This window comes from Colletotrichum karsti (assembly GCF_011947395.1).
Source record: "Colletotrichum karsti strain CkLH20 chromosome Unknown Scaffold47, whole genome shotgun sequence".
Taxonomy (NCBI): Eukaryota; Fungi; Ascomycota; class Sordariomycetes; order Glomerellales; family Glomerellaceae; genus Colletotrichum; species Colletotrichum karsti.
This window is the reverse complement of record NW_024065947.1, coordinates 120765-143311: the sequence shown is the minus strand read 5'-3', so window position 1 is coordinate 143311 and position 22547 is coordinate 120765. Positions and strand designations below refer to the sequence as shown.

Here is a 22547-nt window from a genome sequence, read left to right as displayed (position 1 = left end):
ACCGCGTCTCGACCCGAACCACCCTTCTCCACGTCGACGTCACCCGATTTGTCAACGCGAACCGCGAGCCACGAACGAATCGTCCATCCATCCATCAACCACCTCCCCTCATCCATCGCGATCGGCAAAACACCATCTCGTCCGCAAATGGTCGCTTCCTGATACCACGATAGCATCATACTACAGCGGAGCAACACCAGTCGCGACTCTTTGGCCCGGTAGCCGCACCATCTGGCAATATGGCGCCAGTCGTGACGGCGATCCAGCCGCCGGCTGTCGCGTCCAAAATCAAACGCCCTGTCCCTCCGGGCATCCAGACGAACGGAGCAAGCTCCATCCGATCATCACCATCGCCGTCGATGTCGACCAAGAAGCCTCCAAACTCCGCGACGATGAATGGCGCGAACCCCCAGTCTGCGCGACCGGCCAACCGCACGCGCCGTGAGCCATCCGCACATGCCGGTCGCAATTCTAGGAACAGCGCTGGCCTGCGATCCGCATCGCTCGCCGCTGACCTGGCCGCGGCGCAGGCCGTTGAGCCGCCACCATATAGTGCGTTGTTCCTCGACCTGCAGTTTCTTGATCCGGTGATGCTAACATTGCGACAGTTGTCACGGACGAATACATCTTGAAAAAGTATGCCGGCCATGCCCCGTCCCTGGTCGTACACTTTCACCCAACACATTTCCGGTTCGATCAACAAGACGGCATGTTTCAATACAGCTCGCCGATGAGGATTTTCCTCGAGCACTTGCGATCTCGCACCGTTCCACACGACCTGATCGAGTACTTCACACAAGGCGGAGTGTCCTTCTACGAAGGCTGCCTGATCGTACAGGTACACGATCACAAGTCAGTTGCCCAGGTCAAGGACGTGGCCCGCCCGACATCCGCATCCAGCAAGGTCGTGCCTTCGTCAATACACAATCACAATCCTTACATTGTGCCCTCACCATATGTCCCATATCCGAAAGAGTCGCTCGGCACTCATCCAGAACCCTCTCTCGCGGACCAGGAGGATGTCAAACCGAAGACTGCAGAACAGAAGGACAAAGAAAGCATGCCAGCACCAAGTCTGCCTGGCGACGGTCAAAAGAGCAAAACCCCTTCAAAGCCCAAGATCTTCACCGTTGTTCTCCACCCTACTCCGGAGAGCTTGCAAGCAGACCTCCTACTCAAAACCATGACGCCGCGTGGCGTAACCGACGGTCGCGGCAGTATTGACGGAACTGTGCCTCCATCAACACCCATCAGCATGGTCCCGCCGACGCCTACAGCAGGGAGCATGCCCCCTCCCGCCAAGAAGCCAAAGCGCGAGCGTATGGAGTTGGATGCCAGCAATATCTACCTTGCCGAATCGCAAATTCTACTCGCAACCAATGCTCCTCTGTTTTTGGAGCCAACGAAAAACGCAGAAGAAACCATCGGCCTTCTCGATGCCTTGGCTCACCCGAAGCACTCCGACCCTCCCCCTCAACCAAAGACCAGGAAAAGGACAGTGGCCGAGATGGAGGCCGACGAAGCAGCCGCGGCGGATCAGGAGAAATATATGCTCATCCTGGACGATCGCCTTGCTTCCGCTGTCGGCGGAGCACAAAGCGGAGCCAACGGGGCCGACAAAGAAGGCCCGGCCGTTGTTTCTACCTTTGAGCCAAGATTCGAGCGGTTCAAGGTTATTGCAGACATTAAGAGAGAGTACGAGCAGAAGAAGGAGGCAGAGAAGGCCGAGGCGGCTGCCAACGAACGCAAGCTCCAGTTGCAGAAGCAGAAGCAGATGCAGGACCAACAGGCGGCCATTGCAGCACAACGCCAAGCCGAGGAAGAGAAGCTACGTCGCGAGCAGGCCATGGCCCAAGAGCTCAAGGCGCGCCACGAACAGCAGCAACGGGAACAACAAAGACGGGTCTTGGCGCAGCAAGCCGCGGCAAACCAGGCCCAGAACAACCAGCACGCGGCGGGTAATATGCCTCAAGCCCAGCAAGCGCCTACGCCTATGCCTAATGGCAGCACAGGCGCTGTGGCAAGTGGCATTCCTGCTCAGACCCAAGCTAGGTTCACTCAAGTCTCGCAGCCGACGGTGTCTTCGCCTGTCGTCCGACAAGGCACGCCTCACAGCATGTCCTCCCCGATGCCGGGAGCTGTGGCAATGCAACAGTCCAACTCGAACATGGCCAACAGTCCACCAAGGCCCCCGTCGGCGGTCCAAGGGCATCCCCCTAACGTTGGAGGTGTTCCCATGTCCCATAGCATGTCTGCCCGTGCCAGTCAGCAGAGTCATCCCGCCGGTACGCCTCGCATGCCTCAAGGAACCCCGAGTATGCAGGCAACCCCAGTGCCCCGCCCTGCCGTCGCTGCCACGCCTCGTATGGGACAGGCCAGCCCTCCTCCTAATATGATGGCGACCAACTCTCAAATGGGACAGCACATGATGAACATGGGCACTCCTGTGTCCATGCCACAGCAGATGCAAAACCCTAGCATGGCTGCGGCACAGCTCGCTCAGCAGCAACGCGCAATCCAGCAGCAGCAGCTACAAGCGGCCATGCAGAGCGGCATGGGCATGATGAATGGAAACATGAACGGCCAACAGATGACACAGCAGCAGCAGCAGTTCATGCAGCAGCAAATGCACCAAAGGATGGTCATGCAGCAACATCAGCAGCAGCAGCAACAACAACAGCAACAGCAGCACCAGCAGCAGCACCAGCAGCATAACCAGCAGCGTGGAAACATGAACCAAATGATGACGCAACAGCTGGCCGCACAGTATGCTCAACAACTTCATAGGATGGGAGGCTCCCAAATGGGCGGAGGCCAGATGTCACCGCAGATGCAGGCTCAGTTGCAGGCACAAATGGCGCAGATGGGTAACCCGATGCAGCGCCAAATGGGCGGCGGCGGCGGTCAGAATATGATGAACGGCGGCCACGGCGGGATGAACATGCAGCAGGCTATGATGCAGATGCAACAGCAGCAAGCCGTGAACAACAGCTCAGCGCTGACGGCCCAGGTTAAGATGCAGGGGATGGCGTTGTATAACAAGCAAATCGCCAGCCTCGCTGCAAAATGGGGAGGAAACGTGGAGAATATCCCGCCCGAACAGATGGACACGTTCAAGCGAGACTGCATGGTTCAGGCTAAGCAGCAGATCCAAGCCGTCCTTGCGCAGCGTAGAGCGCAGCAGGTCATGATGCAACAGCAACAGGCCCAGCAGCAGCAGCACCAGCATCAACAAATGCAAGGCATGGGCGGCATGATGGGTCCCCACGGCATGTAGGCCATCACCTGGCCATACAGTTGCTCACATGTTTTCGGGGGGCCGAACGAGTGGTGTCCGAATTGGACTCGGGATGAATGAGGACAGCCGGGGTGAGAGCGTCTTTTTATTTCGGCGTCTTGGGGATGACGAAAGGAATCGTTTTATCTTGCATGGTCTTATATACCCCTATGAAGGCGCATCTATCTACCTTACCCTTCAAGGTGCGGTTAGGGACGGACGGCTGCTTTTATCCAAGGGATTCGGGAGGGAAACGGAATGGCGCATACATCAGAGCGGTTCGTGGCTCTTCAAGGCGATATAATATGTCGCTGAATGCATCAGATAAGTCATTAGAGCGAAGTTATTCATGGTGATTGTGATTCGATGATTAGTTCTTGAATGAAACAACTACCTTATTGGCATTAGTCTCATCAAATTCAATACCGACGTGCTTGGCCATGGTTGAGACTAGAATCGCGATTCTGGATGTGGTGTTGAGCAAGCTGTTGCATTAGTAAGCCAGCCTTCGCATGCTGTCACGTGCTTCGCCTAAACTCCGGCATGACGCTGCCCCCGATGATGCAACAAGCTAATTGCCGCTAAGGAAACAGGCAAACGGCCAGCTAGCCCAGCAGTCCGATGTGGAAGGTGCCGGTCACTCGTCCATTGTCATTGCTCCAGTGCTCCCGATCTTCAACCAGCGTGACCACCAAGCTTCCACCAGCTGCCTGTCGAAATACACTCATTGCTGGTAGTAGTCGCTTCTTCTTCTCCGTCTCCTTCTCAAGTCTTCGATTCTTTTAAGCAGCACAGTCCCTTCGCGCCGTTTCTCTCATACGGTCGATCCGACCACGAAGCGCCGTCGATCGATCATCCATCCAAGCTTCAACCAAAGCAACTCGGCCAGCCATCCCGTGATGCATCTATCTCGACCGGACGCGGCATTCCTGCTCGGCCTCCTTTTTGCCGCACCGGCCGCGGTGTCGGCAGCAGCGCTCAACTGCGAACATATCCGCGTCGACGGCGTTGACTTCAACCTCAAACCACTCGGAGGCCCTCACAGCGTCGTGACCAGCCAGTGGCACCCTCCCACGTTTACGAACACATCCTACACGGTCGACATCTGCCAGCCCTTGAAGCGCAAGAGCGACGTCAAGAAGGAGGAGCAATGCCCCAATGGCACGAGAGGTACTGCGCGCTTTGCGTTCTTTGCGTTTACTCCCTTTCAAGGCAACTGACTCGATTACTAACATGGCGGGAAAAATCCAGTCTGTGCGATCCAGCGCACCGTCCATCCGGGCAACGACAACGAAAAGGAAAAGGACGAAGTTGAGAAGGTGATACCCATTTCCGGCGACCTCCAGGACCGCGGCGGCAAGCCCCTCGACGCCAAGATCGAGCGCCTCAAGTCCAGCAACTCCAACTCGGACGCGAAGAAGGAGGGCGTCAGACTCATCCTGAACGGCGGCTCGTACCCGCTGAGCAAGAGCGGTAGGAACCAGCAGGCGATCATCGAGTTTATCTGCGACCGCGAGAAGACGGGCCTCGAGGGCGAGGTCAAGGCCGAGGACGAGTACGACGGCTCGTCAGTCCTTCGCGCGCGTGACGAGAAGGATGACAAGGACGGCGACAAGGATGGGGACGACGGGCCCTCGCCTGACGAGAAGCAGATCGTGAAGCCCGATACCCCGCCCGCGCTGCTCTGGAACAGCTACGGTCCTTCTGAGAAGGGAGACATCGATGTCCTCAGGATGACCTGGCACACCAAGTACGCCTGCGAGGATGCGTTTGGCAAGCCCGCGGATCCTAAGGATCCTAGTGATCCTGGAAACGGTGACACCAGCAGCCACTGGGGCTTCTTCACTTGGTTTGTCGTCTTGTAAGTCTTGACATTCTTCACCGCGATCGACTCGTGATCTTGCTAACGCTTTTTTTGCAGGGCGTTCCTCGGCATTGCCGCCTACCTTATCTTCGGCTCCTGGCTTAACTACAACCGTTACGGCGCTCGCGGCTGGGACCTTCTTCCTCACGGCGATACCATTAGAGATATTCCGTACCTGGTGAAGGACTGGACTCGTAGCGTGCTCACCACGGTGAACGGAAGCGGTAGCCGTGGCGGTTACAGCGCCGTCTAGACGCATTTATGTGAAGCAGGAGGAGAACGTTGTGTGTATATTTACGGTGTAAACTGGGCTCGACCCTTGGTTTGGGTGCATGGTTCCGCGAGGTCGCGACTTGGAGTTGGGCCGGTTTGGTCCTTGGATTGTAGCATTAGCTGGTTTGTCTAACAACGTACTCTTTGATCCAACATGACTTCGTTTCAAGTATGTTATGCGGGCATGGTGACAATGCTGCTGCTGCTGCTGCTGCTGCTTATTTCGTGAGGGAGAGGCTTCCGTCATAATATGTTGTGGGGACACTTCGACCATTCATTCGTCGCGATTGAATTTTCAGCATGTCATTACGAACGCCAAAATTCCATCTCGACTATCTCCATACGACAAATTTCATCCGATACAATGAACAATTCAGCGGGGTTTGACGAAACATTCCCAGATGACGAGGAGTCAGCGACCTGCACGCCCTTCAATCCGCCTCCCCTCCCACAACTCACCAACTCACCCCAAACAATCCCAGACTCCTGTCTAAGCCTCTCAACCCCCCTCCTCGCCGCCATCCACGCCTGTCTCCCGCCAGCGCCCGCCCTCGTCCTCTCCATAGGCAGCGGCACCGGCCTCGTCGAGGCCCTCCTCCAAGCCCTGCCCCCTCCCCCGCTCAACCTCGTCAGCGTCGAGGTCGCGCCCAGCCCGAACAAGTACCACGCGCCTCACCGCACCGTCGCGGGCACGTGGGCGCTGGAGCCGCTCGCGAAGGAGGCCGGGGCCTGGGTGTTTGTGTATCCCAAGCAGGTGGCCTTGGTGAGGGCGTACATGGCGACGTTGACCGCCGCCGGCGGCGGGCCGGAGACGGTTGTGTATGTCGGTCCGAGGATGGACTGGGATGAGTTCGGGGCTGCTTTTGAGGGGAAGGGGGAGGTCGAGGTCTGGAGTGAGCAGAGGATGGAGGAGGTTGGGGGACGGGCGTGGGAGTGTGTTGCTGTTTTGCGGGTGCCGGGGAAGTGAGCGTGTTGACGATGTCTCTTTGATGAGAGAGGTGTTCGCCGAGTGCCCGACGAGATTGCCGATAGCGACGGTCTCGGGTTTCGGTCGGATAGATGGGACGCATCGCGAGCCTCGTTCGGAGAGACGCGACGCTTGGGGTTTGGCGACGCCAGATCTGTTCGATGCCAGATCATGCCGGGTTTTCCCATACGCAGGCTTCGTAGGTGTGGTCCAGATCACCGTGAAATATCTCAAAGTCACTGATTTGATTCCACAGGTCAACCTCTCTGGGGACGTTCTATCCGACATCGCCATCATTTCACCACTTAACCTCACTCGGCCCTAGTGTCAACTATCCACGCCGCTCGAAAGGGTACAGTCTCAGCGGATCATGCAGCTGGAATCGTGAACAGTCTTATATGGTCTAGACTTTATGTACAACTACGGCAGCAAAATGCTAAGCTATGCTTATGAGGGGAAAAGTGAGAAACGCAGCCGCCCGCTCTCCACTCCATCATTACATACAAACAATACTTCAAGACCGTCATTGCATACAGCCCACGCGCTCATGCCTAAAGGAGCTGCCACAGGTATTTACACACACACACACGCATACACACGGAACCGAAACGACAGACTAGCCTCCGAGTTCAACTCTGAGAAGGCTCGGATGCTCACGCGCCGGCAGGGGGAGCAGCGGGCGCGGCAGCCGCCATCATTGAGGCGGCGAACTGGGCGGCCTCGTCGGCATCGTTACCGTAGGTCAAGTGCGCGCGGCGGATCTGGTTGCCGCCCTCGCAGATGTTGTCGCCGTTGTGGCAGATGACCTTGGTCTTGGAAGCGTCGACGCCCTGGACGGCCTGACCGTTGACTACATCACATTCACCAGTCAGCCTCATATTTCTCTCGCATGTTTATGTACTCTCGTACGGCAACTTACGCGGATCACCGAAGATCACAACACCGGCAACCTTGGCCACCATATCCGCCGGCATCATCGCCGCGCCGTTGTGCACGAGCTGGCCGCCCTGGGAGTACCCGGACATGATGACGGCCGAGTTGGGGCAGTTGGTGATGGCCTGCTGGGTGAGGGTGGCCATCTCCTGGGAGCCGTTGGCGTCGCCGCCGGCCAGGAAGCCCGGGATGTCGGCCGGGTACTCGACGCCCTGCACGGCGAGGTTTCCGCCGACCTGGGTCGCCAGGGACTGGAAGAAGGGCGGGCCCGCGATGGTGCCGACGTTGCCGCCCTCCGTGGTGCCGCGGGCGAAGACGACGATCATGTTCGCGCACTGGCCCCCTTGCAGGCCGTTCTGCGTGTTGGCGGAGAAGTCGGCCTGGCGCGGTGAGATGTTGACGGGGGAGGACGTCGCCGTGCCCAGCATGGCGAGGAGGGCTGCTGCTGTTGTGCGATGCATCGTGAGGTTTTGGTGTGGTGATTATTACTATGGAGGAAGTACTCGGGGCTAGGTTAACTTTGGATAAATGGGCGGGTAGAAGATGGTGGTGGACATCAAAGCATTCTTATACCGGGCATGAGAAACATCTTTCTCCCACGCATCCCACGCCTTCCACATACCGATATGGACACCTCCGGAAGTTCAGGCCGCCGCGGAAGATTAAGCTTCTTTTCCTCCTCGCTTACTACGGTAATCTACCCCGTATGATGCCTTGCTGCTCCAGGGCAGCTTCAGGTACCGCAACCTCATCCCAATGCGGAAACGAGGGCGGACCAGAAGGCAGGGACTTCACGTGGGACGGTAGCACATCAGCCTGATCCCGACACAGGACGGGCAGGGACCCGGTCTCCCATGGTGATCGACCGGCGCGAAAAGAGACTCAGGGGCCCGCAAGCTTAACCCAACGATGGGACGTGGACCCCTGGAAGCTTGATCTGCCTTGCTGGGCGCGGGCTGAAGGACTTCTCGACGATCTGGAGGTTGACGAGATGCGTTCGGGGCCGGATCAACACGCGGAACGGGATGCGATTGGGGGAGACCGTTTGGATCCGTTTCATGGGTGTGGCCGGTCTGGTCTGTTGCATGGGAGAGGAATTCGAAACAACGGGCGGGCTGTGCGCGAGGGCGGATGGGGAGGCCACCGAGCTTCTTTCCTGCCAGAGTTACACGCGGTGTGTTTTGGTGGGCTGAAAAGGTCAGACTTCGGGGAGGAGAAGGAGACGGAAAGATGGGACGGTCGTGCAGATTTCGCGCTGGTGAACCAATGTGGAAGTGCTCCGCTGCGGCAGATGGCAGGTCTCTGACAGCGCTTTGTTGGCTGTCTGATGTTGTGGGCGAGTGGTTGTCGTCTCGAGTCTCGATGGGAAAGATCTTGTTGCGTGCACATTAGAGTACGTTACCCGATGGCGAGGTTGACGCGCATAGTCGGCTGGCGTGGGAGGTCTGGAAGTTGTCCGATTTCTGTCGACGTTGTTCCGTCTGGCCGGTTGCCAAGATCATCTCGAGTTTCTTGGGACTGGGTTGACGTCGACGTGTCCGGAGTCTGTGTCGGGGAAGATGCGGTGATGGCATATCGGTGCCGATGCGCTGGCTCGGCGAAGGGTGATGGAGTTCGTGTTCGGTTTTATTATGGGTGACTCGCAATGACATCCCGGTAGTACTTCAAGGAAGTTCACAGACCTAAGATCCATATCTAAGAGGCAGACCACTCTGCACCAGAGAGAGAACGTGCTGAGAATTAGAGTGCTGACTGTGTCTGGGCGAGGGAGCAGCCAGGGGAATCGTGAATGGAGATGATGGTCACCGAGAAATGTTTCGTCACACCGAGAATAAAGAGCCACGGAATTAGGTTGAAAGAAACATGCGGGATTCACGCCGCCAAGGGGAAACGTCCGGAAGATCGGCCCCCGTATCGCGCTAGGGACGGGAGCTTAATCAGGTCGATCCACCATCTCGAGATCACGTACTCAGGTAGCTTTTGCTGCCCATGTTTCTGAGTGTTTACTCGGCTGTCAATATCGGCTATGGGTTACGTGAAAGACTATGATATCACAGCGCGAGCCTCAAGGTGATCTTGGTTGTTTAAGCCGAAAGATGAGTTCTGAAGTCAACTCAAGTTATCTTAGTCATACAACGTTCACACCAGAGTGAATCCAGTTTGGTGTGATTCGTGGAAGTCTAGAAGTGAAAGACACCGGTTCTATCCCAAAGGAGTCGAGACAGATATCTTTAATCATTAAACGAGATAGATTCCAAAGCTCCAATAACTCTGAGGTATCGAGTAGAATACCATGAGCAAGTAGTGAATTTCAGCCAGACGACTCGGCTGACTATTAAACTTAGGTTGAGCTAGTAATATGTCAGTGTGAAACCAGGCAAAGCTTAGATATGGCCGTCAATCTTGTGAGTGGCAATCAATGACAGTTGGATGGCATTTTCTCCTCCCGTACTATATGATCAGCAAATATTCCCGAGAGAAAACTAAGAATGGAGTTTTATCACAAGATAACAAAGAAATTAACGTAATTCGCTTGTTTTGCTGCTGCCGCGAAGACGATGTAAGCAGAACTGGCACACAGGTTGCCTTTCACAAGACTTAAGACGTTGCTGTGACCGACATCGAACAGAAACATTGACTCCGATGTTCATATTCACAAACTTGACTATATATGGTCAAGAAACATGACCTATTTACATGGGGAGTTCAGGTAAGTGTCCAGTCTTCTCAACGCTCAGTTTCTTATGAGCAAAATCGCCATGCGATGAGCTAATACGGTGCTATCCGAAAGCCTCTTGCAAGACTGACCACGTGGGTATCGGGTCGTCAGATATTGAAGCAGGGTTGTGGACCCTCCCTGTCGCCGTGCGGCGTGGAAGATCAAAGTCAGGTAAACCTGTCACCATCAAACATCGCACCAAGCCAGGATCTTTATCGAAGATATGCAGGCTTTTCTGTTTGCTTCAGTCAACTCCATGATGATTCGCGCAAACCCCTCCATGCCCACACCGGGGACCTCGACGCGGGCGCGTGTATGCGTGTTGGTGCCTGTTGCAGCTGCAAGCCAAGAAGAGGGGGGGCCGGGGATCATGGCCGTTTCCCAAATTCGAAGACCTTCATTTACCCCGCCTCTGCCATCTTTCCAGCTGTTTTTTGAGACTGTTGTCTCTTTCTTCGACGTTCGGGTATCACCACTGGAACACGTCCACCATGGCCCACCCCCAACACAACCCCGAAGTTGTGATCGCTGTCGACGAGGAGGTAAGATTGACCTCAGAAGTTACTGTTTCAGCCTTTTCAGCTAAGATTTACGGCAGGTTGACGATGCACGATCGGAAGTTGGAAGCGTAAGTTAGCACTTCCATTTTCTTTTCGCGGAATAGCTCCTCTGATCCACAGCACTAATGCCCATGGAAACCTGAAGAGTCTTGCTTCATCGAGCACCAGTTTGCGAAGCTCACTCCGCGATTACCGCGAAGAAAATGGCCGGACGTACCACGTGTATAAAGATGGCAGTAGGTCCGCACCACCAGGGCATGACGCATAGCTATTAACTCAGTCGTCAGAATACAACCTTCCAAACGACGCGAGAGAGAAGGACAGATTGGGTAATTCGTTATGCAAGTCTTACGAAGAAATTCACTAACACCGTGAGCAGACCTTGTTCATCAGACATGGCTTCTTACTCTGGACGATAGGCTTGGTGTTGCCCCTCCTTGCAAGGAAAACAGTACCGTTGGTCGTGTCTTAGACGTCGGCACGGGAACAGGCATATGGGCCATGAATTTCGGCGACGAGCATCCGGAGTCTGAGGTAAGCTACAATTCGGGCACTTTGTTTCCGGGTTATGAACAGTAGACTTTCAATGGCTAACAGTCGTGCAGGTCTATGGAAATGACCTCTCTGCCATCATGCCGGGACAGTGAGTGACTTCCGATCAGACATGATCGAAGTTAACAGTAAGGCGATGCTGACACGCATTCTAGTGTGCCTCCTAATGTGAAGTTTGAAGTCGACGACATCGAGGAGGAATGGACCTGGTCGCGACCCTTCGAGTATATCCATAGCCGACTTATGACATCAAGCATCAGCGACTGGCCGCTGTACTTGCGGAGATGTTTTGAGTAAGCCTTCACTACCCTCTTAGTCTTCAATGTCTGGCCGCTGGCATAAACTTGCTTCTCCTCTATGGCATAGAACAATGACTAACCTCTCTCGCTCTTGTTCCAGCAACCTTGAGCCCGGCGGCTATCTCGAATTACAGGAAATGGACCTATTCCCCAAGTCAGACGACGGCACCCTCAAGCCAGAAAGCGACTTTCTGAAGTGGGCCAATCTTCTTTATGAATCCTCGGTCAAATTCGGCCGTCCCTACGTCCAGATGTCTACCATCCGGAATTACATGGTCGAGGCTGGCTTCGAAGACGTGAAGATGGACGTCTACAAATGGCCCTCCAATTCCTGGCCCAGGGACACCAAATTCAAAGAGCTTGGTATCTGGAACAACGAACAAGTGCTCGAGGGCCTTGAGGGGTTTACCATGGCGCCCTTGACGCGCGCATTGGAGTGGACACCTGCTGAGGTGAACGTGCTGCTCATGAATGTCCGCAAGGATGTCAACAACAGAGCTATCCATGCGTATTGGCCGATGTAAGTGCGAATTGTGGTTATTATAAATACACATACACTAACTAGGTGTCAGGTACTGTATCGTTGGTCGTAAACCGCAAAAGACGAGCCAAGCGACAGCTAAAGCTTGACAGGACAATGAAGTGGCTCGTGATCAAAATTGAGAAAGTGGTCTGTGGCGTATGAAATCAGTTAAGAGTCACGAAAACGTGAATGGACACATAGTCCACTATTCCTAATATTCTAAATACGTAAGGTTTTCACCGTGGTATTATGGCTGAGTAGTCTTAGCGTGACCATGATTTAAATTTGATGAGGACATTTCGGCGAGAGCGTAATGACTGCAAGCCATCACAGTATGCCGTCGTGACGGGGACCCCACAGAGAACGGGTACTGTTTCCTGAAGGGACTTCAACCGCATGCACTTCTCAGACCCCGGTACTTCAGCTCCATAAGTTTCTGCTCCATGTAAGTACAGCCTCGAAAGCCAAGACTTCACGCGGGCGTCTCTATGCATGTTGGTGCATGTTGGAACTGTGGACCAAGAAGAATGGTCGGAAATGGTGTCCGCCTCCGAAAGCCAGGTATATATTACCCCGCGCTCTTTTCTCCTCTGGCTTTTGGGTTGTCTTTCTGTTCATTCTCAGAGAGTTTCAGTGCTATCTTTCCACCTTGATTTTGCGATTCACCTAAGCCCGCCACCATGTCTCAAGATATGCCCGCTGCTCTACTCGTGGTTGATGAGGTAATTAAGTTCTGTTGTGCTTGGTCATGGGCTGAGATGACTTTCAAATATCCTAACTATCTTCCCAGGAGACAGATGATGACCGTTCCGTCATCGGAAGCGTATGGCCAAGCCCCTTCTTCCTTGGCGAGAACTGCGTCGTTGATGAATGAGGAAACAGAGTCTTGCCTCGTCGAGCACGAGTCTACGGAACAGCCTCCGCGACTACCGACTGGAGAACGGGAGAACCTATCACCGTTACAAGGATGGCAGTAAGTCCAGTCTTTGTAGCAGCCATATTCGCACAAGCCGCGTTTACTTACATTGAATTATCAGAATACAGCTACCCAAATGACGAACAGGAAAAAGACAGGCTTGGTAAGATCCTCGTTGATGCAGAAAGAGCCGTCGACTGAGCTGCTTAGATCTCCAACATCAAATCTGGCTGTTGAGTCTCAATGACAGACTGGGTGTCGCACCACCCTGCCAGGTGGGTGCCAAAGTTGGCAGAGTCCTAGATGTTGGGACTGGCACGGGTATCTGGGCTCTTAATTTCGGAGACGAGCATCCAGAAGCGGAGGTAACAGAACGATTCTTGGCAGGGTGATTATTGTGCTCAACTGTATTTCAGGTCTTAGGGAACGACCTGTCACCGATCATGCCGGGCTAGTAAGTATTTGGCCACCAATGAGTCGCAGATATGTTGATGGAGCTGACAGCGTCATTCAGTGTGCCTCCCAACGTCAAGTTTGAAGTTGACGATATTGAAGAAGAGTGGACGTTTTCACGACCGTTTGAATATATCCACAGCAGGGTGATGACTTCGAGTATTGATGATTGGTCGGTGTATCTTCGCAGATGCTATGAGTAAGTCGAGCAATCCTCTTACGAGTGCTTCCTTCTTATACGCAGACTGACAGTATGGGGAAGCAACCTCGAACCAGGTGGTTACCTTGAGCTCCAAGAGATCGACATCTTCGCCAAGTCGGATGACGAGACGCTCAAGACTGACAGTGCTCTTAACAAATGGTGCAACCTAATCCATGACGCTTCGGAGAAGCTGGGTCGTCCCTTTATCAGCGTTGCTACTCTGAAAGCCCTCATGATCGATGCTGGATTCCAGGATGTCACCGTGACGACTCTCAAATGGCCCACAAATGGCTGGCCGAAGGATCGGACACACAAAGAGCTCGGGTACTGGCAGAACGATAATATTTTGGCTGGAGCCGGAATCGAGGCCCTTTCGTTGGCTCCGCTGACCAGGGCTTTTGACTGGTCCCGCGCGGAAATCGAGGTCTTCCTCATCGATGTTCGCAAGGACATCAATAACCGGGCTATTCATGCGTATTGGCCAGCGTAAGCTTTTTCCTCTGCTCGGCTCTTTTGCAGTTTCTGACGTTGACAAAATCCAGTTGCTGTGTCGTTGGCCGAAAGCCACTGGAAGAAGACAAACAAGCCGAAGCTTGATCTCATGTCGGGGGTGCGCATTTCACCAAGGCCGGCTAGCCGGAAGGTTTTATGGCATGGCTGGCATGCTTGTCTCACACAGTCTTGCCTTTGGGATTGCGGCTCACATCATGCGGAAACAAAGTAGTCACGCGGAGGTACATGTTAGGTGGAAGGGGTACTCTGTGTTCGTCCAGGGATATTTATATACTGCCAAACAAGATAACCTAGCCTCGGCTTGCTTCTCACCTCAAATGAACGCTTCGCTGCTCACGTTCAGGGAATCTACGTCTAAGTTTCGTCAGGTTTTGAACGCCGGTGCCAAATGATTAATTACATCAAAACTCGTTGCACAATGCCTCTCATGAGCGGGTGACAGCAATAGCCTCCTCGAGGATGTCCAGACCCTGCTGGATCTCCTGCTCGGTGATGGTCAGAGGAGGGACGAAACGCAGGGTGTTGGTGCCGGCAGTGATGATCAGGAGACCGCGCTCGCGGGCCGCCTTGACGATCGGGGTAGGATCCTGGGTGAGCTGGAGACCCAGGATGAGACCGCGACCGCGGACCTCCTTGATGAGATCCGGGAAGCGCTGGCGAAGAGAATCGAAGCGGGTCTTGAAGGTGGCGGCCTTAGCGGAGACGGCCTTCTGCAGGCCGGGGTCGGCAAGACGGGAGACGATGTTGTGGGCCAGGCGGCAAGCAAGGGGGTTACCGCCGAAGGTGGTGCCGTGATCGCCGACCTTGATCTTCTCGGAGACGTTCTGGTTGACGATGGTAGCGCCGATAGGGAAGCCGTTGCCGAGAGCCTTGGCGGTGGTGATGATGTCGGGGTGGGCCTCCTTGGGCAGGTGGGTGTGCGCCCAGAAGGTACCGGTGCGGGAGAGACCGCACTGAATCTCGTCGTAGATCAAGACGGCGCCGACCTCGCGGCAGCGCTTGGCCAGAGCAATCAGGAACTCGTCGGTGGCAGGGGTGACTCCGCCCTCGCCCTGGATCGGCTCGACGATGACTCCGCAGGTCTTCTCGGTGACGGTCTCGTTGATGGCGGAGATGTCGTTGAACTTGCCGAGCTTAAAACCGGGCAGCATCGGCGCAAAGGGCTCCTGGTACTTGGGGTTATGCGTGGCAGACAAGCTGCCCATGGTACGGCCGTGGAAGGCATTGTTGAAAGAGACGACTTCGAACTTGTCGCCCGAGGGTTGGCTGACCTTGGCCGCCTTGCGGGCGAACTTGATGGCGGCCTCGTTGGCCTCGGAGCCGGAGTTGCAGATGAAGACCGAGTTGGCGTCGTGCATGGCGCCGGCCTCGAGGGTCTTCTCGACCAGGAGCTTGGAGAGGGCGCCGGTCCAGGGGTTGTAGTACAAGTTCGACGCATGCATGAGAGTGCTACCCTGTTTGTGGGCAAGCCTGTTAGTGACTGCGCAAAATGACTCAACAGCGGCCGCCTCTCGGAGTTACTACGCACCTGCTCGGTCATGAGCTTCGTGATCTCGGTATCGCAGTGGCCCAAGGCGTTGACGGCGATACCAGCGGTGAAGTCGAGGTATTGCCTGTTCTCGATATCCCAGAGAAGAGAGCCTTGGCCCTTCACGAATACCGGCGGCGGGCGGGCATAGGTGGCCACCATGTAAGGCGCATGTTCGCGAACGAGAGTAGCGCTCGGGGAGTCTTCGGTGGGATCGGGGTTCGGTACGGAGGCTTCCTTCTATATCAACCGGTAAGAAAGAGTTCACAAAATAGCTCACGATCTCGTCGAACAACGACTCACGTTGATGTTGGTCTTGACGTCCTCGGGAAGACTGGAGGCAGCGGCTGTCGCAGAAGACAGCGCACGGGCGTGGAAACGAGAAGAGACGGCCAGCAGCGGCTGACACTTGGTCAATTGAAGTCGCAAAGGAGCACGGAACGCCATTTTGATATCGTCAAGGGCAAACGAGGCACCGGAGTAAAGAAAGGTGGTGAAGAAGGAGAAGATCAATGGTAAAATTTGGGCCGTTCGCGCATGGATTGACGGAGGGTGACTCGTCAATTGTCTTATCGATAAGGCCATAGCGTCCCGGTGTTTGGAGGGGCAGCTCCACTCGGACCGGAGGTACGTAGCTTGACGCCGGGGCCGCCTCCGATCTCGGGCCCAGCCATCACATTTCGGATGACCCTCACTTTCGCCAGCATATCCTGGAACGTCACTCATATCATCTCGTGGCATCCACCAATATCGAGGGCTCTGTGTGAGTTCTGTTGACATTCTCTTTTGACTTTTGAGATTGCAGTTGAGCTCATGGTAATTCAGAACGTGATCTGGCCATGAGCTACATGAAGTCTAGCAAAGTACGAACGTCCGAAGATATACACACAGTTCTATTAAACTCATGAAAACTAGCGTTCATTTCATTCCTCGACCTCTGCCTCGGGCTTTTGGGCATACACCACATGACTAAAACTCCTATTAGATAAGGTCGCATCAGTCCGCAGAAAAAAATACTCACAACTCGATAAGGGCATGGAAAACCTTCGACTTCATCTCATTACGGCATTGCGCAAAGAGCACCATGGCCTCCTCTTTCGTCCAGCCAAGGCTTCCTGTAAACAGCCTTAAATTGAAGGCTTCCAAGCCGTCAAGAACTTGAACGAGGTTCATCTGCCCGATTTCCTTCAGATGCGGCTCCTTCGCCCAGGAACCCAGCGGGATCTTGACCTTCCTATGGACAATATTCGTAAACCCAGCATCTTCGAGCCACCGGGGGAGAAGGGGGCCAGGGCAAGGCTCCCTGCCAATCTGTCTGCAGATGTCAATAAACATCTTGGTCATCTTCAATGTCTGATGATCGTCGGTTAGTGAGCCGTCGTCAGAGCGGTAGAGCAGATCCCAGTCCTGAAATTCTACCCAGCCCCCAGGATTGGTGTTTCTGAGTCGGCGGTCAGCTTTTACTTCAGCTAGTACGGCACTGGTGTAGAACGAACTGAAAGGTGCTCTCTACAAGCTTCGGCCAATCTTTGATGGCGCCAGCCATCGATCTGCTGAAGATGAAGTCGTATTTGCTCCCGACCCATGGGCTCTCGACGTCGTCAACCTCGAACTTGACGTTTGGCGGAACCCTGTCGCGGTTAGGAAATGTACAGAGACGTCTTTTCTGTGAGAGCTCTGCATGAGCAATTACCAGTTCGTCTGAATAGGGCTGAGATCGTTCCCAATGACCTGCTTGAGGTGTCAGTTTACATGACACTCAATTATTAGAAGTTGAGCGTGACCTCAGCATTTGGGAATAGTTCTGCGATTTGAACAGCCCCTATGTTACTTTAGCTGCTGTGTACAAGGAGACTGGAACAAGTTGCACGAACATATCCCAGTCCCAGTTCCAATGTCGAGGATCCGGTGAATCTTGTCTTTCTCCAGGGGAGCGTGGTGAAGTTTGCCGCCGACGGCTTTGATGAGAAATGCAGACATGAAGTCAAGCCGATCGAGCTCAGACTTCCCATGAAGGTCAGCGATGTAAGCCCACTAAGAGGCGGCATCAGGTCACATCAGTTACCTCGTCATTAGGACCATAGTATGCTGGTTTTTCACGCATCGTCAGCACTTTTCAACAGCAAGTCTCATGCTCTTCTGCTCGTGAGCTTGCTTACCTCCAGACCTGAAGGCATGGTAGCGTCGACCATGTTCAGTCGGGTAGTTGACTACGCTGGAGGTAAGCGAAGCTGTGTATGCCGAGATGGAGCTACGTAATTAGCTTTTATATGCCGTGATCGTTGTGGAAGGTCTTACAGCTGATCGTCCAAGACTGAGTCATTGTCCGCCACCTGGGTCAAGTTAGAAAAGTACGATGTTTGGAATCTGACCAACATGAGAAAATAGGACTGACAGTGTCATCAACCTCAATACCGGCCTGCGCAGACGTTGGCTCCGATGATTCCGCTTCCGTTGGCGAGGCAGTCTTCGATTTAGCCGGCGAGGCGGTGTTTGATCGCAATGGACCCGATCCGGCTTTCGCGTCGACAGGGGCTGCTGACGATGCAGGCGTTTCTGACATGTCGGCCATGTTGGGTATATTTTGTGTCATTGAGAGTGAAATATCTCAACACTATGGGGTCGGATGGCATGGAAGACAGGAAACTTATGAAAGAGGGGTGGGGAGCAGCATGCGTGGCTTTTGTACCTTTGGACCAACAGTCTTTCGAAACAGGTGTTGGCCCAAGGAATTATTTCTGCACGCCAAGCATGGAAGCACACATTCTATCCGATCTGGAACCTAATTCTCGTATCTCCCAGAGCCAACGGCTAGTTATTGGTTCCCGTCTCAGTGGGGGCTTTTACTGTTGCGCTGGATATTTGATGCGCATCATAGGGGGACAATAGGAAATACCGCGTTTCGTTGCCCCTGGTATTCATGAAGGAATCTCATATGCATGAATGAAGAAGGCCCTGTTTCCTCCTACATATGAGCGCTTGCACGGAAAGAGATATCATAGTAAACCAGACAATGATCGCGTCAGTTATGATGCTGTCACATTCATGTTTGGAACTGCTATAAACTCAGACAACGTCAAGTATTGACTCCAAATAACCCTGGATCCGACTCTTGATCATGCAAATCTGGAGAAGCGAGAATGACCTCGTGCGACTAAACGCCAACGAAAACACCTTCCTGATCCGGCATGCATATCATGCTGGCTGGTACACCATCTGGTTGGTGGGTTTAGTGCCAACAGTTGATATCTCGGCAATGGAAGTCAACACGACGCAGCGTCACAAATTTGGGGGAAGTCGGGTTTCTATGTTACTTAAGTGTAAAAGTTCGATTGTGAAAAGAGAAAATTCCGCGAACTGGAGGCTGATCACACCTTCAGTTGCAAATGACTGACTATGAACATAAACAATAATCACCCCTGAGATACCCATCTCCCTGGCTGGTGGCTGACTACTATGAGAGCAGTTAAGGCCCAAAGTCTAACCGCCATATCATTTGATTCGTGATGGCTTTTCTAAATGACTGTGTGGGTACACTCTTCCATCTAGGAGTGCGTCAAACGGAAGCAGTTGATCGCCTGTGAGTTGAAGCAGCCAACTAAGTGATGTGTTAATATAAGTACGGTTTTGAATGACGAGAAATACATACTTGGAGTGTTCTTTCCAGCACTGTACAGGTACTTCCCACACCAGTCACTGCCGGAGAGCCTGCTGAAGTCAAGCTGCTCGTTGCTACGAAGACCGCGGTAGCTGATGCCGACCGAGAACATGTTGAGGTTGACGACGTGTTGGTTGCCGTAGATCACGTTGTCAAACCAACCGGCCTGGCCGGTGCCTATTGAAAAGACATTAGAACTTGCAGTTTTGGGACATTGACAGCTGAGCAGATGAGACGACTAGTCACTTACACCCATCTTGGGCGAACATGCCGATGCCAATGTTGGCCCACTCCTGGCGCTTTTCGATCTCAGAGCGAGTCTCCTCGCTGTTGCCGAGATCGATCTGGGCACGAATCCAGGCCCATGCCTTGGAGCCTGGCTCCGCGCTGTAGTGGCCATCAGCGACCTTGACAGCGTCATCAGGAATGGTGCCGTAAACATCGACTCCCATGGCGGTTGCGTTGGTGATGGACTCCGCCACTTCAGCACGCTCGACGATGGGACTGGGTGCGGCAAGAATCGTACCAGCAGCCATGAGGCTGGCAGACAGAATGAAGGCGGAGAAGTGCATTTTGAGATGAGAATTGTAGAAAGGAAGTTCTTGGTGTTGTTTGGGAGTTGTGTCTTAATGGAATGAACTGAAGAGAGTGAAGAGGAGAGATACATCATGAAGGGGCTTTTGGAACTACTTTATATCCCGTTGATCGATGCTCGTTAGCACGCTTCCTCGTAACTAGGTACGCTTCTAGAATCAAAATACAGGGGTACCCTTCGTCTGGCCCATGAACCTTCAGACATGATTATTGTACCAGATACTAAGTTGTTATGTACATTCCAGCCAGCAAGAACTTCGTTGATTCAGTTAGAGACTATGTGTTGGATCGAAGATTTAGGCTGATAAGCTACGTATTGCCTACTTCATCACGACAATTTAAGAGTACTCGTTACAGCCAAGCTGAAGCTGTGAAGTACGTCTCAGAGGCAAATTCTGGTCAAACTATCAAGACTGATCTTGATCTGTAAGCATTGATGACAACGTCACAGCAAGAGAGGCCTCAGACTACAAGAGATTGTCCATAATCGAATTGACGACAGCGGAATTCCGCATCACATACTAGGCAGCAACATTGATTTCAACTCCCGACCGTATCTTGCAGCTTCTAACCTGATTTGCTCAGACTCTGAGGCTCATGCGGATGATGATTGACATCGCGGCCGCAGATCCCGCATGGAAAGGCGCGCCCGTTAAACAATTTCGTCAATAAACGGTGAGCTTAACTCAAGGTAGGCTATCTGGGGTTACATCGAGGAGCCATGTCAAAGAGCGCAACCTACCAAACACAGCTAAGCATGGTCGTATACTATGCAAACTCTTAGAACCATAGTTTAGCTGAGGGCAGACATCCATTTTTCTACGTCATCTGTCACACGAACGAGAAGTAGACATCGCTTTCTGGGCTTCCGAATTAGTAATACTGAACACAAATTGGCGAACGAGACCTCTGCAGAGATATCGGGATCTAACGCTGTCATAGAAGCGGAATTCCGGACAGCGCTTGAGGCATTTGTGAATAGTGCGCTTGAATAAGACGAAACAAGCAGGAGGCGTGTGGACAACTGAGTAATCGTAGTTGGAAGACAACCCAACTCCCCTTTGACTATGCTCAGCGAGTTAGGCTCCTGCCTAATACGGTGCACCACGTGGTCATGACAGCCATAGAACGAGAGTTGAAGCGGGATTTTAACCAACTGTTGCCACCAATTTGGTAGCCTAGTTTCTGTTTCGCACCTTAAGCATCCAATGTGGATGTCAAGCGTCAGCTGCAGTTAGGTTCCATTGCAGTCTGACTTCCCGCTTTATGCCCGCCAAATGGTAGAAGTTGCTTACCGTAATCGGTCTCACGTCGTACAGGAATCAATAGGAAGGCGTGTAAGCTTACTGCGCCGGATGGAGTTAAGAAAACGCGGCTTCATTGGTTGATTTATGTCATCACGTCGACTTGATGCCGCAAAACCTCCGCATGAAACCCGCACTCCGCAAAGACTCAAGCTCTCAACACCACAAGCTGACCAGTAGCCATGGGTCCAGAAGTTTTAGACATATTTTGGAACGGACAAGATCACTTCTTAGATGAATTGATTTCTTTTTCTTTTCTTTTTGAGCGTCTGCACCCATTTCTGTCCACAAATATGAGTTACATGCGGCGTGTTAGCACGATTTTCAGCGCTCCAGAAAGCGAGAAAAAAAAAGACACTGGCTGCATTCGTTGCAAACTAAAATTGAAATCGCGGTCATGGCCCAGGGCCCAGGATTTGTCCCAAAAGTCCCTTAATCGAAGATGCAGTGCGCAAAAGCCGGTGTCGGATTGGATTTACTTCGTTGGCGCCTGAAGAGAGACATCAGAGAGGAACACTAAGTCTAATATCAAAGGGAAAAAGTAAATAAGTAGTGACCAAGATGAACAGTAAGCCCGAAAAAGGCCTTTGCAATAAACCTCACGGAGCCCTGCTGAGAAGCTGCCTGTTCAACACGACTTCCGGCTTCCTCCGAGCCAGCTAGGCATCGCACATTTAACTCTATGTCGTTTGAGACGAATGGGTTGAAGACGTAGGTTCTAGACCATTCGACCTTTACATTGCGGAAGAGTCTCGTCATTTGCCAGTGGACAGTGCAAGACGTCGGTCGTTTCAACTTGAAGAAGTAATTATCACTGGAGCTCAATGTGACGTGGAGCCGGCGCAGCACTGAGGATCATGCCCACCTCGCCAAGCTAAAATGGTCAAACTTCTGTGGAATCGTCAGCCCATCCGGAAGCTTCAGTTACGACATCCGAGGCAGGCCTTTGTTTAAGAACGTTACTCGGGAATGTTGGGTTTCCCACTTTCCCCCACAATGTGTGGACATGCGATGAACTTCGCAGGAGTTTGACTCAACTCCAGGCTGGAATTTGACCGCCGTCAAAACCATACGAAGGTATCATTTTCTGTTGGGGGTCTGCTAAAAAGGCTCATCGCACAGACATTCGGTATGTGGGAGTTCGGCATCCCACATCACCTCATGGGCAGCGAGCCAACAACTCAGATAGCCGAGGGTAATTTCACAGCGGGAAGACGCGAGTGAGGATCATCATGGAATTCTCCCTAGGTATCGGATGCAACATGAACACACGGATGTGGGACCCAGCAGGACTTCCAGTCTGCAGGCGGGTAAGTTCGGCTTGTGTCCGTCGAAAGCATGCAAACAGCTTGCTCCTGGCTTCACACGCCATCGAATGTGAAGACGATGTGTGGAACTGACTGTTACTTTGA

The 22547-nt window shown here is 53.2% G+C and overlaps 8 protein-coding genes across 8 annotated transcripts; 4 read left to right on the top strand and 4 right to left on the bottom strand.

Annotated features, from left to right (window-relative positions):
- Positions 1-239: 239 nt before the first annotated feature.
- On the top strand, positions 240-3277 carry CkaCkLH20_11328 (uncharacterized protein; the record flags this gene model as incomplete). The annotated part of the gene is made up of 2 exons (XM_038894042.1): positions 240-552; positions 609-3277. 2 exons carry the CDS (start codon positions 240-242, stop codon positions 3275-3277), a joined length of 2982 nt encoding a protein of 993 aa, XP_038740620.1.
- Positions 3278-4176: 899 nt separating this feature from the next.
- Positions 4177-5394, top strand: CkaCkLH20_11327 (uncharacterized protein; the record flags this gene model as incomplete). The annotated part of the gene is made up of 3 exons (XM_038894041.1): positions 4177-4447; positions 4529-5138; positions 5199-5394. The coding sequence occupies 3 exons, from the start codon at positions 4177-4179 to the stop codon at positions 5392-5394; spliced, it is 1077 nt and encodes a 358-aa protein (XP_038740619.1).
- Positions 5395-5778: 384 nt separating this feature from the next.
- Positions 5779-6381, top strand: CkaCkLH20_11326 (uncharacterized protein; the record flags this gene model as incomplete). The annotated part of the gene is made up of 1 exon (XM_038894040.1): positions 5779-6381. One exon carries the CDS (start codon positions 5779-5781, stop codon positions 6379-6381), a length of 603 nt encoding a protein of 200 aa, XP_038740618.1.
- A 653-nt stretch (positions 6382-7034) lies between these two features.
- CkaCkLH20_11325 (cutinase) lies at positions 7035-7775 on the bottom strand (the record flags this gene model as incomplete). Its single annotated transcript, XM_038894039.1, has 2 exons — positions 7035-7231; positions 7301-7775. The coding sequence occupies 2 exons, from the start codon at positions 7773-7775 to the stop codon at positions 7035-7037; spliced, it is 672 nt and encodes a 223-aa protein (XP_038740617.1).
- A 2749-nt stretch (positions 7776-10524) lies between these two features.
- On the top strand, positions 10525-14135 carry CkaCkLH20_11324 (uncharacterized protein; the record flags this gene model as incomplete). Its single annotated transcript, XM_038894038.1, has 10 exons — positions 10525-10661; positions 10714-10829; positions 10881-10922; positions 10973-11127; positions 11199-11236; positions 11301-11438; positions 11545-11964; positions 13398-13535; positions 13599-14024; positions 14081-14135. The coding sequence occupies 10 exons, from the start codon at positions 10525-10527 to the stop codon at positions 14133-14135; spliced, it is 1665 nt and encodes a 554-aa protein (XP_038740616.1).
- A 341-nt stretch (positions 14136-14476) lies between these two features.
- Positions 14477-16026, bottom strand: CkaCkLH20_11323 (acetylornithine aminotransferase; the record flags this gene model as incomplete). The annotated part of the gene is made up of 3 exons (XM_038894037.1): positions 14477-15505; positions 15580-15819; positions 15883-16026. The coding sequence occupies 3 exons, from the start codon at positions 16024-16026 to the stop codon at positions 14477-14479; spliced, it is 1413 nt and encodes a 470-aa protein (XP_038740615.1).
- A 476-nt stretch (positions 16027-16502) lies between these two features.
- Positions 16503-18151, bottom strand: CkaCkLH20_11322 (methyltransferase domain-containing protein; the record flags this gene model as incomplete). The annotated part of the gene is made up of 10 exons (XM_038894036.1): positions 16503-16548; positions 16601-17020; positions 17076-17210; positions 17273-17310; positions 17364-17401; positions 17454-17583; positions 17645-17667; positions 17739-17830; positions 17878-17912; positions 17975-18151. The coding sequence occupies 10 exons, from the start codon at positions 18149-18151 to the stop codon at positions 16503-16505; spliced, it is 1134 nt and encodes a 377-aa protein (XP_038740614.1).
- A 973-nt stretch (positions 18152-19124) lies between these two features.
- CkaCkLH20_11321 (uncharacterized protein) lies at positions 19125-19809 on the bottom strand (the record flags this gene model as incomplete). The annotated part of the gene is made up of 3 exons (XM_038894035.1): positions 19125-19177; positions 19229-19414; positions 19488-19809. The coding sequence occupies 3 exons, from the start codon at positions 19807-19809 to the stop codon at positions 19125-19127; spliced, it is 561 nt and encodes a 186-aa protein (XP_038740613.1).
- Positions 19810-22547: the final 2738 nt, after the last annotated feature.